The 14,248-nt window shown below is 37.2% G+C and overlaps 1 protein-coding gene across 1 annotated transcript in view; it reads left to right on the top strand.

The window, feature by feature from the left end:
- The window catches only part of LOC139129461 (transient receptor potential cation channel subfamily M member 2-like), a 202,596-nt gene extending 188,795 nt beyond the window's left edge, over nucleotides 1-13,801 (top strand). The window contains exons 2-6 of the mRNA XM_070695093.1: nucleotides 10,295-10,429; nucleotides 11,198-11,384; nucleotides 11,994-12,159; nucleotides 12,851-13,052; nucleotides 13,620-13,801. Of these exons, the coding sequence (XP_070551194.1) occupies nucleotides 10,295-10,429; nucleotides 11,198-11,384; nucleotides 11,994-12,055 (384 nt within the window). The 3' untranslated portion in view covers nucleotides 12,056-12,159; nucleotides 12,851-13,052; nucleotides 13,620-13,801. The remainder of the gene's footprint in view (nucleotides 1-10,294; nucleotides 10,430-11,197; nucleotides 11,385-11,993; nucleotides 12,160-12,850; nucleotides 13,053-13,619) is intronic.
- The last annotated feature ends 447 nt before the right edge of the window (nucleotides 13,802-14,248 follow it).

Genomic DNA, 14,248 nt, shown 5'->3' with positions numbered 1-14,248 from the left:
GCCTCAAATTAATCATGCAAAACAAGGCCATCGTCAGTAACATGTATTTCTGGCAGACTACAGCCATTGAAAACAGTCAACTCGAGAGTGCGCCCGAGGTGACCAGCTGTGCGCGAGAATGCTGGACAGAGGTTCCGTTTGGGGGACATTGTCGCAAGGCGCGTACTGGCTGCCACACTCCCGCCGTTAGATTAAAGAAAAAGTTAGAATAAACCGTGACATGATCGTATGGGCCTGAATCTCCATATACTGCAAAATACAGTTCTAGCGTTCGTCTCTGCTGTGTAACATATATATATATAGAGACTGCTTTCCACATAATTGATGGATCAAGAGAGTAAATATACCAAGGACATGGGGATTTTGGCTTTCCCGCCACAAATACCACCATTCCGCGACTCCAAAAAACCCACGAGTGTTTACAGAACAATGTAGCCCATTGAATCAGCATTCAGAAACACTGAGAGGGACTGGAGGAATCGCCATTCGATTCCTAATTTGCTTTCGACAGCCCCCCTTTACTACCCTTAAGCAGTTCAAAATCCAACCCTTATATATGATTTCAAAATGTTTAAGTCGCATCCTCTCAATTATTATATATGCAAAACATTCATTAAGCCAAGAATATTTGAATTTGATCTATTTTTGATGTAATTTTACTATTTGTATCAACTGCAATATCTTGTTCACAATCTATTATATTAATATTATATAGGGCTCAGCCCTTGGTGTCGCGCCAGGAGTTAAGATTGGCAAAGTTATTTGTATTGATTCATGATAAAGTGTAATTGTTACTTCATAAACGTTTATATGACAACTATGCCCAGTTTCCCTCTGATGAAAGCAGTTCACGTACTTACACGACGTCAAACCCTGCAGCAGGGCAGGTATAGATTTTCAGTAGCGTATAAAAATTTTGGACAAAAATTGGCAATTTTTACACTGATAACAGCCTATTGCGTTAAACAAGGGGCGTATTATGCAATCATTATCATTGCAATGGCAACTGCACTGCCCACCTTCCATTTGCAAGCTGAAAACAATAGCGTTCCGTCTAAAAACTGGCAATTTTTGAATCTAATTATTGACACAGGGGGCGCTCTTCTATAATTCAATCCCAGCATTCTTTGCGTATGCCACCGTTCATATGCACGACAGTTTTTCTCCCTTTATCTATATTAACGATATTTTGTATCAGCGACGAGGTGCATAATAACATTTACTGGCTAATAAGAGAGGTACATTTTATAAAAGCATGTTATATAGTAGTAATTTGTTTCGTATTTGTTTATTTACGAGTACTCAAAAAAAAAACATGGCGGCGCCCATGAAAGAAGGGTACACTTCCGGTTACTCGCATAGTATATTATGAATAAGCGCATGCGTAGTCAGTAAGCAGCTGGCGCGACTATAATATTAAGTCAACTTATTACCACAGCCTTCATATGTGTTTCATGTCAGCTTTTCCCAACACAGATTTTGACGTGGTGGTTATGGCCTATTTGGACCAAACCAGCCATGCTCACCACTTCTAATAAAATTCATGGAGGGGGTGGAGATTTAGCCGACTGGTTCTGTCTCAGGCCTCTCAGCTAGGCGACTGATGCCGTATGTTGTGGGTTCGAATCCGATTGAAAACTATCCGTATATTCTAATAAAATTCATGAGTTTACTTTTCTTGTTTACGAACACACTTTATCGATGGAGATCTGGGGAACGGCTATTACATTAGGTTGACAACCCCCACATGTTTGTGGCAAATTCAGATTCTCTTTGTATGGAGCTAGCTCCATGCTCTTTGTAAGACAGTTGCGATTCCGAATAACGCAAGACAAATTTGTTGGTTTCATTAATTTACCTACAATTACAACGCTAACATTCATCAAACAGGGAAAACTATGCAGACCTAGCAAAGCCGTTTGTAATGACATTCGAAACACAGTGAGCATGCAATGACCAAGATATTCCACAATGCTTGCCGTATAGCATGGAGGTACTAGCTCCGCTCCTGGCTCCATGACCAACCATGATGGTAGAAGAGATCTTTTTACCTCCTTGGACTGACGTACGCGTGACCTAAAATAAAGTCACGGAGGTTACTATTAAAATAATTTTCTGTCACGGTATCAACTGATGCGTGATGGTTAGCTAATAGCCCTACGGCCGATGTGAGCAAAGAGTGCCTGGCTATTACTACGCCGTAGCCGTATTATAGCCTTACCACGCAGAGTGGAGTAACGCTTGTGTAGACGCCAAAGAAGTAACCGAGGCCCTTCTTTTATTGTACATGTGGTCTTTGGTCCTTGCAAACTTTGCAGCCACCTAAGTCTGTGTATGGTGATTGTGTTCGTCCACAGTGTTTCCCTCTATTGTGGTGCAGGGTTTCATAGTGAACGGAGCATGTACACAAAGGTCCACTCAGAATCGTACATATGGTGCATCAGAAATACATGAGAATTTATGTCTCTTTAGAGAGGGATTGAATGCGAAAATTAGCATATAGTTAAAGCTTGTTGCAACTTTTTGGAGAACACAAACTGACCCTGAATCATTTCCTCTAGTGTTAACAATTCGTGTAGGCACAGACCTTGTCCGTGACGTAGGGGACATCATAGTTTTTTACTCCCTGGATTCACTATGTGGATTGGTGGGATACCATGATTTATTTTCAGCCCAACTACGTGTGTTGCAAATTTCATTGTATTGTTATCTTTACTGAACTGATATAACCGTCACTAACTCGAACAATTTTATGTCGCTTTTTTGCAATTCTAGCACCCCAAACATCCCCTACGGCATCTCTATAATCTTGTCGCGAATAATCCGGATTTTAGCGTTGCCACTGAGTCATTTGTTGCATGCAACTACCTCCATGTTTGTTGCGTCAAGTCACTGTGAAAACATATGACCGAAGTTCGGATTTTTCGACTGCTATACTGTACAATATATTCAACGTTTCAATGTAAATGAATGTTCAGTTCCAATGTTTGCCACAAAATATCTGTATCCTTTGCTGTCTTGTTGTATCGTCTGATCTAAATCTACCCAAAGCCTATGTTAGAACCCACTGAGAAGGAACTCGGCATTGCGTCTCAAACGAAAATTTTTAGCAGTGTAACAGTTTTTTGTCGTTTAGTTTAGAACATAGACAGTAGAGGGGGACTCCCTCCTCTATTGTCTATGTTTAGAACTACTATTATATAGGCAATATGATTTCTGACCAGACATAGACCTAGGGGTAATTATAAATGCTCAGAACAGCCATTTTATCCAATCATATACGCGCTTCGTGAAATGTGTCAAAACATTGGGCTGATCTAACATTTGTAGATAAACATCGAGAACAATAGTGTTATGCATCTGTTATAATCCCAAGCTGGCCAGTTTCTGTATGGGGAAAAGTTGGAATACCGTATGTAATGTATCGAATATTGCGGGCAGTTGCCTTTCAGTCAAACATGTAAAATGTTTAAATTACAATAACACTGCCGCATAGTCCTCAGCAAGATGTGTTTCAAGCATAAAACTTTCAAACATTATTTTTAAATTTCAAGTACAAGAAAATGATGTTGATACACCGAATGCAAATGTTAAAATTATCAAGTCAACATGTATCTATTGATCATTCACTCCTTTGTACTCCTATGTATTTGTTTCAAAGTCTACCAATCAAATGTTGTAAACCGATTTCCTTATCATTTATAATCTGCCATGAATATCTACACGTTTAATCTCACACCTTCAGTATCTAAATTTTGTTTTTCTGACATGCATATGCCAGAAAGTAAGATTGCTATTCCTCGAGTAAAAGGCAAGTAGCTACAATTTTAGATGTTATTTTTCCATATTGTTTGTGCCAAACGGATCTTGTTTTACTTCCTTTAACAATTTCTCTTTGGTGCTAACACTTGTTGTGTTCAGTCACGTATGTTCAGTGCATTTTTATCACTCACAAATTATTGAATTTCACTCCGGACTCTAATTCAATCATCAACAATGGAATACGCATATAGGGCTCTGTTGTTGACAATATGAGATAAAACTATAATTGTTACCTTGATGGAAATATAAAAACATACAATCAAGAGTTGCAGCTTCTGCCCCATGTTACTTGAGGTATTGTTGTTTTGCTAATGCAAATTCAGTAACATTAATAGTAACGTTATATTTTAAAATTTGCAAAATACCAGTCATGAAATGCTTACATGGTTCAAGAATTTATTTATCATTATTATTAGAGCAAGTGGACGACGCTACAATGTTATTAACTTTAATTGAATGACCTACCAAGCGGTGGAATCTCAAATAAAAATTATAAAAATATTTTCACGAATTTTTAAACTCCTTTAACGCCTACCAATTATTCGTGAGCGCAGCCTTAACATCTCTTGCCAGTGAATGTGTGATAGGTGGCTTACGTATACGTCACTGGAATCAAACAGATTTTAACTTGACCCTGGTAGGGACGATAAGACACTCTCTTGGATAATTATGTTTTGAGAGAATTCAAACTCTAAACGGTAAATATTAGTTGCACAATATCCAGCCACTTACATGTATCCCTTTATAGAATCAGTAAAATTTATTAGAGGTAGTGGAATTCTATACAGGACACAAAAATATGGTGAAATTATTTTGTTAACATGTCAGGCAGGATCGGTCTTTGTTATATTCAAGGCTCTTCAATTTGAATCGATTTGCCGATTTTTTATCAATGACATTTTACAATCGGTATTGGCGATAATATTTCACATTGAATCTACGGGATGTCATTTACGCCGTGTAGTATTCCATAGCCTAACTTTGACAAGTGTAAAACTTTATGATAAAGTTTCCTCATACAATATATGCTAGAGTTGAAAGAAAAAAGTGTTACTTTCTTCCCCTTTTGACGCAAGCACAAGTGGAACTATAAAAAATATTATAAGAAGGTATAGGAAGCCCATGACATTAAGCGACGCCATTGAACTATTTGCACACTATTCGTTTCAGAGTCGTATGGGCGATATCGATAAAACAAGTAGAATTGACAAGCACAGGGGAGAGAGGCCCGGGATATTACCGCGTGGAATTGTCAGAAACAGTCATGGCAAACAGTAATGGGAGACCTAATGGGGAAGAAATACTCGAGGAAGAAATACAGCTGAATCCATTATTAGAGAACGAGGCGACTGAGGAGTACAGTCAAAAAACAGACCGACAGGTAAGCACATATAGTGTGGGCATAATGCCACAATTCATATCTGACGGAGGTACTTCTCATATTCATTCATGATGACGGAATTCGTCAGATTTCAGAACTTTCCAAGAAATTTTGTATTTTGTAATCATTTTTGCATCACACTGATACTGTACAATAAAATCACCGGACAAGGAAAATGTCACTCATTTACATGTGTTTCGCCTATCAGCTTTGCATACACATGCCTTCTACAATCATTTGATTTTTTTTTCTGCTGTCATTCATTATGAGGCGGAACCCTGACCACACCCATTTCTTACTTTGTTTCTGTGCACCTTCCTTCTTTTTGTTGCTGTATTTGTCAAACACATTTACACTGAGATACATTCTAGTGATACCATTGTTTAAAATTGGTAAATTTTAAGTACACCTATTCACAAATGATTCTGTGCGTGGGCGATCTCATAACAAGGGGTAGGATAAAAACATGACATCTTTTCCCCACACAGACTTAGACGGGGTGGCTGTGACCAATCTTGAATGAAATTGGTCTTAGCCACCCCGTCTATTAAAATTCATGAGTTTACTCTTCTTGTTTTCGTACATACTTATTTCAGAATAACATGATCGGTACATCAATGTTATGTGGTTTTGTCGATTTTTATATACAGAATAAAACCATAGTTGTCAGTTTGAAAGTGATTCTGGTTTACGTTCAGTCAAATGAGATTGTATGGCCATCTACGTTATCAACAAGTTACCATCGAATGCTATGAAGCGCGCGACGTTCTGTACACGGGGCAGTGTGATAATGTAAACACTAGACCTGTCAAAAACCAACAACTATACATGCACAGGCTTGTCACACGAATGAGCATTACCCGAGATAACAAAGCAAGGCTCGAACAATTGCACAAAAACAATGAAATAATAAAGACGATTGAAAAAAGCGCTTATCGTGTTAGGAAAATAGATTATTATTTTAAAATCACCATGCAACTTCCAATTCTCACCTCGGCATTTCGACGCCCGTTGATATACGCTTTACCATTCACAAATACACAAATTCGCAACTTTAGTTTTAGAGAAAATAATAAGAAAAACGTATGATATAACATCGTTGAAAAAAGGCACAGCAAGACACATTAAATGAGATTCCGTGATTGTTTACTTGGTCAAGGGAATACAGTACATGCCAAAAAAGGAAACGTATGTACGGTACTAATACTGATACAGTACGGTACGGTACGGTACGGTACAGGTACTGTACGGTACGGTACGGGTACGGTTCGGTACGGTTCAGGTACTGATCTGGTACATGCACGTTCATGTTAACCGTATTGCACGGTACAATACGGTACGGTACGATACGGTACGGTTGACGAAATTCTGGTGATATTTGACATAGCCCCATGGGCCAACATTCAAACCCCTTCCGACCCTTGATAAGACGGCCTGAAAGATATGTATTGTTTGTGTAATACGGTTTACATGTTTGAAATTACTCCAAAGTTCCTATATTCAATCCCTTTTCGGACGATATACAAGTTTTACAAGTTATTGCATTTGTTGACTACATTTCACGCTCGCCACATGCAATGAAACTTTACGCTGTTTTTTCAACAGTTGTAATTAACGTAAGTTTCCAGTAAAGTCGACAAGTTGACAAATTCTACAGTAATCCGACATTCGATTGTAGTGAATGTCCGTGGAAAACGATGTAATTTAATGTAGTTAGCAGCGTACCCAGGCCTGAATGATTTGTCATGTTTGTCTGAAGGATGTGATTTTCCCGCGAACGGCGCGCAATGATTTGAGATCTGTTAATCGTAGTATTAATCACCATATTACTCCAGGGTCATAATGAAGTGAAAAGTCAAATTGAACAAAGTCAAGCTTAAGAAGTGAATTTATTAACACCTCTCCAAAACAATAGAAAGGCGGCACATTTGGTATTGTTTTGGACGAAGGCGGTGTACACTGTAGATAGAGGTTATGAACAATAACCAATGTTTAAAGGAAAAAAGACATTTTTATTAGCCGCACTGTAGACAACTTTGCGATAAATTGAAATGTTCCCGTTTGTTTTTCCCAGAAGTATGCGAGAATTCATACTTTATAGCTCCGCATGCAGTTTGAATAATTAAAATCACGGACATATTATGATTCGACACAAATTTACCACACCACCCAGCCTGCCGTACTACGGCACGATACATGTACTCTACGATACGGTAAGTGTACGCTACAGAACTGGTGAACGTGTACAGAACTGGTCCCGAACTGTTCACGGCAACAGTACATGCTTAACCATGCATTGGTATGCTCGAAAATCAATAAAATCGTTGACTTGTCGGACCATGTTTCGGACAAACAAGCAAAAGAGCACGTTGACGGTCATTTATTACATGTCTGAGATAAAAATATTTTTAGTTTTTTTCATGATGGCAAAACTTTTGAAATTCCAAATCCTTCCGAATTCAAATAAATTGTTTGCATTGCGCTCAATTTAGTACAGAAAAAGTGATTACAACAAACACAAGAAAATGCACATAATGATTCTGTATCTGCTTCAAAAAACTTCTGGATATGTGCCTTTTGCGAATTGCGAATGTCGTTGGTCATCAGTGTCGATATTTAAGACCAATTAAACTGTCTTCTTATTATAAACAATATGTTGAATCATCTCGCCTTTTGACCTGACATTCTATGTCGCGTCCCTAAAAGATATGTAGGAAAACTATAGACCAAAGAATATTGCTGTTTAAAACATCATATTTTGTTTTCTGCTCAGCTAAAAAGATTTTGTAAAGGGAACTTTATGTGGATAGTCTGTGATCATTTTCTCATTGAATGTAAACTTTGCTGTATCCTTATGACTATTGTACGCTTGATATTTATTTATAATTTGTTGAAAATTTCGAACAATTTTAATTATCGAACAGTACATTGATAAAGATTGTGATATAAATTATCGATTTTTATGCATAATTGTGTATGAAAACAGTATTTCTCAGGTAAACATGCAATTTGATTATTTTGAGATCAAAAAGTGGTCAAGTTGAAAATACTCTAGCACACTTTCAAATAAAGTAACGACTATGAAGCCCGCTACTTCATCAACAAAATACCGCAATACGAAGCAGGTCGTCATGTCAACAGTCGACTTGTAGTCAACAGCCAACACATAACTGCAGATGCAGGTTGGTCACACAGATGACACTGAGAACTTCCCGAAATAACATATGTTACGACCACAGGAAGTCGGCAAGGCAAATGGAAATGGCTGTCTAAAATTGTCTTCAGCAAAGTGGTACAATTCCAAGCGGACCCGCTGGCCGCAACAAAAGATGGTCAAATAAAGGAAACTACACGCAAGTTATCGAGAACATTTCCTTATTCTTATTGAAGAACGTCACGTAGTGACAGCAAGAAAATAACTTCACAATATTGAAGTTATTTGTACTATGAGCGTGGCCAAATAAAAAAACGTATTAGTTTTAGCTTTTAAATAAATAACTGAAAGTGTCCACAGGCGCGAAGACGAGAGCTCTCTAAACATGAAACACGCTGGTCCACAGCTGCAGTGCCAATTCCGTCCGGACGCATCAGTCCAACGAGAACAGCCACGTAGTAGCTCGACGCACAAGTACAATTATGCTCGTAGAAAGTCACAGCTTGAAACTCCTTCCAATATGATGTTTCCGAATAACTTTAATGTACTCACAGGAACTCTGATACCTGAACTTCCTCAGACGTCAACAGGCACACTAAGTTTCTAGACTGCAGTCACAAGTTTGGCACCATCCGGAAAAAAAATCCGTGAAGTCGGCCTCGGTCTTCAAAACTAGGAAACACAGTGGACGTGGACTTCCGACGATCCCAGCTCTTGCGGAAAATCAAAGTGACGTGGCGATGAAAACTTTTATATACGACAAAAATACATTATTCATAAACACCTGGTCACGCAAATATGCAAAAGAAAACAAAAGGAATTCAAACTATGTCACCTGGTCACTAGAAAAATGATAGAGGGCGTTTCCCTCGTAATAAAGAGGACAATCATATAACAAAACCTACAAGTCAAATGAAACGATCCAGGAAAGACTTTGTTTTTTTGTTTAACGGCAATCCTGGAAAAAAATGCATGATATTTCAAACTGTCACCTCAGACATCGGCATTTAGTGACGTCGTTTATATACGCTGACACAGTCACCGAGACAATAACGACTCGTCAGATCAGATATAAAAAAGGATCAGTCACACAAGGAGCACGTTGAATTTTCCTTCATGCCCGAACATTTTTTTTTTGGAAAATTCAAATCTTTCAAAGTTTCCAGTAGGTTGTTAGCATTGCGCATATCTGCCGTGAGTAAAATGGTACATGCGCTTAACAAGAAGAGGTTACAAATGGTAGTGACAATATTTATGCCAAACATCTGTATGTGTGAAAAATCTCCTTGCCAGTTTTTGAACTTGACTGTGTTATTGCGAATACAATAAGTCGTAAAGTCCACTATTTACGACCCTTTAAATTGTCTTCATATCATTAAAATGTTTTTTATAATGTTCATTCAATTAGCTTATGTGAGAAAAGATTTGCTAATTCGATCTTCTCTATATCACGTAATTATGAATCAAATAAAAATATCTAATAAGCCACCAATGCTAATCATGGGTTTAATCATTGAAACGACTATATTGCCTCTGTTAACCAATGCCTAGCAATAACATGTAACATATAATGTTTTATGCCAGTTCGAGTCTTTTAAAGGGAGGAACTTGGCCATTGCTCATGAATTTTCTTTGATACAAGATGCATTGTCTGACATGTTAAAAGATACTGAGTGAATGTTGATCATGCGTATATTCGACCCCGATTTTAGGTACGATAAATGAAACAACCACGACAAAGAATAAATGGACTCAACTATTTATTGATTCTCGAAACAGTTTTATTTATCGTTTATAAAACAGGGTCAAATGTATGCATGGTCATCCATTTTTCTGTATCTTTCAACTTGTCAAACAATATATTAATATCTCATATCAATTTGAGACAAACTTCATGAAAATGGCCAACTGTGACCGTTTAATTTTTGTCAATCAAGGTAAGCATATCACGGTTTATCAAAAATAATGGTATTAAGCAAAGAACAGTCGACGGAAGTCAAGAAGAAGAGGTGGATACGTTCGGAGACATTAAATTTGTTGGGTTTGGCCAGTCGGAAAACAAACCAGCACCGGTAAGTTGTTCTTACTGTCTAATATATGCGTTAAAATTAAATATTTAGTCAACATATTAAATGCTTCATGTCAAACTATTTTTCACCAATATCAGTAAGGTATTTGATATTTTCCAAATTAAACATTTGTCAAAAATTAAAATGGAAGTAATTAACTTCTTAACACCATGACACAATAAGATACAGGAGAAGAGTAGCATTCAGAGAATTAGCATATGCACATCATTTTTCCATTGTCCTTGTCAATTATGCCATTGTTAATATTTAAAGGGACTCTGCGAAAATTTAAACTATTTTGTCAATGAATTATTCTTTAATGGTTATCACCATATTTCCTTCAATTTTACGTTCCAGGGGGGAAAGGATGTTTGTTTCCAAACTTCAAATTCGAAAAGAACAAAAATGTTTCAGAAACAGGGTTTATCTTACCCATATCTCCTGTAGTGTCTTTTTTCAGTGTCTTAAGTATACTGCAGGGACATTTACTGCGAAGTATGCTACTCGTAGCCGTGGAATACCAGGGGCGCATGTAAGTCAGGCGAAAAAGCAATTGCATCAACCTGATTGAGAATTCGTTGTTTATGGTTATTTTATGCGCGTTCAAACTTTAAACAAACTTCGCAATGATGATCTGGAAATAGTCGAAGAAATAAACACAGCTTCTTTCGTTTTCCATGTCATTTAGGTTAGGTAATAATTGCTGCTGTAACTTTTAAAAATCGATTGTACATGAATGCTTTTTTTTCTTTGTTTGGTTGGGTATTTTAGTACATTCGCATTGCTGACGACACACCGGTTGAAATCCTGTGGAAGCTTATGGTTAATATGTGGAAAATGCCCGAACCGAAAATGATCATTTCTCTCACTGGTGGCGCAAAACACTCCGTCGGGTGGAATGACGATAGATTGAAGATACTCTTTAACCAGGGATTGGTAAAGGCTGCTATTGATACAGGTTAACTTATTAAGATATTACTTCTTACTGCTGATAAAAATGATCAGTGGTGAAGTTACATCCCTTAACACGATAGACAATGTGTCTGGACAACTAATCGTTGACAACTTTACGTTACTCGGTCTCCAAAGAATAGCCTGTGGCATCTTGTAATGTTACAATAATTCATAAAATAACGTCATGACTTTTATTTCTTATTCAAAAACCAAAACAATATGCGTCCTTTTTATGTGTGAAGTATCCGTTTAGTTTTTCAGTCAGACATCTGTATGGACCCCCATAGCGCGAAACGTCACAGAAATAGCGCTGATTGCAAATGGCGTCATTTTTTTTCTCTTATTCACATGCATAAATAAATATTTGTCAGCATTTTCTACACTAGTGTTACATTGGCTACTAAAGGTCACACTAGACTACAAACTATAACAACAGCCGCGCATAAAACAACAGAATTGGTCCGAATTTGTAGGCAGCATTGTCTGATGTCGCGCGCGTGCAGATATGTTTGGTAACAAATCTGAAATGTCGACCAACGCTATTTAGATTAGGACCTATATTGTCTTACGTAGTCATGATTATTGCCGTCAACACGGGCATTCTATTGATTAGGTGCATGGATCATAACTGGCGGAAGTGCGGCTGGGGTGATGCAAAAGCTCGAAAAGCGATAATGGAAGAGAGTCAGTTTATAGAAGAAGAAGAAAAGAAAGTAGTCGCTTTAGGTATCGCTGACTGGAGTACCACAAATAATAAAGAAGTTCTGACAAACTCCTCAGTAAGTTAAATATATCTTAATTTCAAATTAAGCTCGACAGTTAGAGGGAGGAAAAAATTGGTGAAAGTGCCAAAATTACTTTCTATTCACTTTCCTGGTATGTTAGGGTTTTAGTCTAGTAGTAACACTGCTTCTTGTTCTGTTCATAAAATGAGGCACAAGTGTCTGCTGTTGAAACATCCTGTATGTGTGCAATCCCACATGTTATTTTTCATGAAAAAATTATGTCCGGATTCTATTTCAGTTTGTCACAACAACATTGCAGATTGCACATTATGCTCGTATTTGCTAGGCTATTGGAAATGCCCGGTACTATGTAATTCAACAAACCTCAGGGAAATACAGATATTACAATCATGTTATTGACACAAGCGTATTATTATACTGGTAAGCAAATAATACAACCAATGAGCTTCACAACATTGATGGTGACAACTTCGATATTTCTAAGCCCACGGACTTCATAGAATTCCTATTTGATTCGGGGGATTAGTGAATTTTGAGTGTTGTATACACTTTGAATGACTTATCTGGCATTTATGAAAAAGGGTGTTAATCGCAAAGACAAAAAAGTCAATCTTGTCTATGCAACAATATTTTTCCATGCTCTGATAACAAGCAAATTTCAGAGGAAGCAAGCATCACTTGATATTATAATTGAATGTTTTGCTTTTCTTACAATGACATACAGTCGAAGGGAGGCCTCTGGCCTGCAGAGTACTGTAAACGTGAACCTAATAATGACACTGGATTCGAGCCAGCACTAGACTGTAACCACACACACTTCATATTAGTCGACCACGCCAAGAAGTCCGAGTCAACAGATATTAATTTTAGAGCTGATCTCGAACGATACATACAAAGAAAGGCCCGCAAGGAACTTTGGAATGTTGGTAAGCGGCTAGAAATACGGACGTTATTAGAAAAGCTAACTGCAACGACTTCTTGCACTTTATGACTACGATTATGATGATTATGTTTTCTAAGCATATTAGAGAACAACAGATAAAAAGTCAACGGATTTTTTAAAAAATCCACTTGGCTTTTTTAATTCTGAGGAATTCGACGACACCCAAGTATTGATTAAGCCCTGTTGTAGTATGTTAGACTTTACGTAACACAAAATCTTAATGCGTCTCGCTAGTTTGTTTTCGGTCTTTATCAAACTCGATACAGTGTCTTCGATTAATCAAGGTTGCAATAAGTGTGCGAAAAAAGATCACATTTCTTTTACTTGTAGATTCTCCGACACTTACCTCGAAGAGAAATCATCACTCCTCTGCCGATGTTGTTCTTAGCTTTAAAATGAATTGCTATCTCTATACAGCAATGTGGTACTTAATTATTTATATTCTAGTTATCAACAACTATGATATTGCCAAAAACTAAATGTTTTACTCGAAAGCATTTGGTTCGCGTATAACTTGGGTGGCCTGATGTAAACAAAATTTGTATTGCAGATACCAACAGCCCCGACCATGAAAACACTATCATACCGGTTGTATTGGTAGTCGTGGAAGGTGGCTATGGAACAATAGAAACCGTGCATCTAGCTCTTTTGGAAAATGAGATGAAGGAAGGTCAGAAAATTGATTGCAAATCTCCTGTGGAAAATGAGATGAACGCAGGTCAAAAAGTTGATGCCATACCTGTGTTATAGTTGGTGGAAGTGGTAGAGCTGCTGATATTATTATCAAGGCTTTACGTCTAATGGATAACAATAAGTTCAATGACAAGTAAGAATTTCACATACAGAATTCAGATTTTAAAACAGCGTCAGCTCGTATCCCAATGGTTTTGTTATTGAATAATCTAAGTAAAATCTCAATGTCTTATTTTATTTGAAATGAAACAGGTGACAGTTTATTTTGCTAAGTTAAAAAAGGAGAAAAATTTACATGTAACACACAACATAATTTGTAAATAATACTACTATACTGTTAATTGTTTATTTAAATACGTTTAACAAACTCTTCCGAATCAAGTATGGTGTATCTTCTATATTCTAGAAAATAATGCATCTATATGTACAAAGTCCATACCTTGTCGATGATTAACATTTTCTAAGATTATAAAAGAATGCAATGCA

Source organism: Ptychodera flava, chromosome 3, assembly GCF_041260155.1.
Source record: "Ptychodera flava strain L36383 chromosome 3, AS_Pfla_20210202, whole genome shotgun sequence".
Taxonomy (NCBI): Eukaryota; Metazoa; Hemichordata; class Enteropneusta; family Ptychoderidae; genus Ptychodera; species Ptychodera flava.
This window is presented reverse-complemented; position numbering and strand designations above follow the sequence as displayed.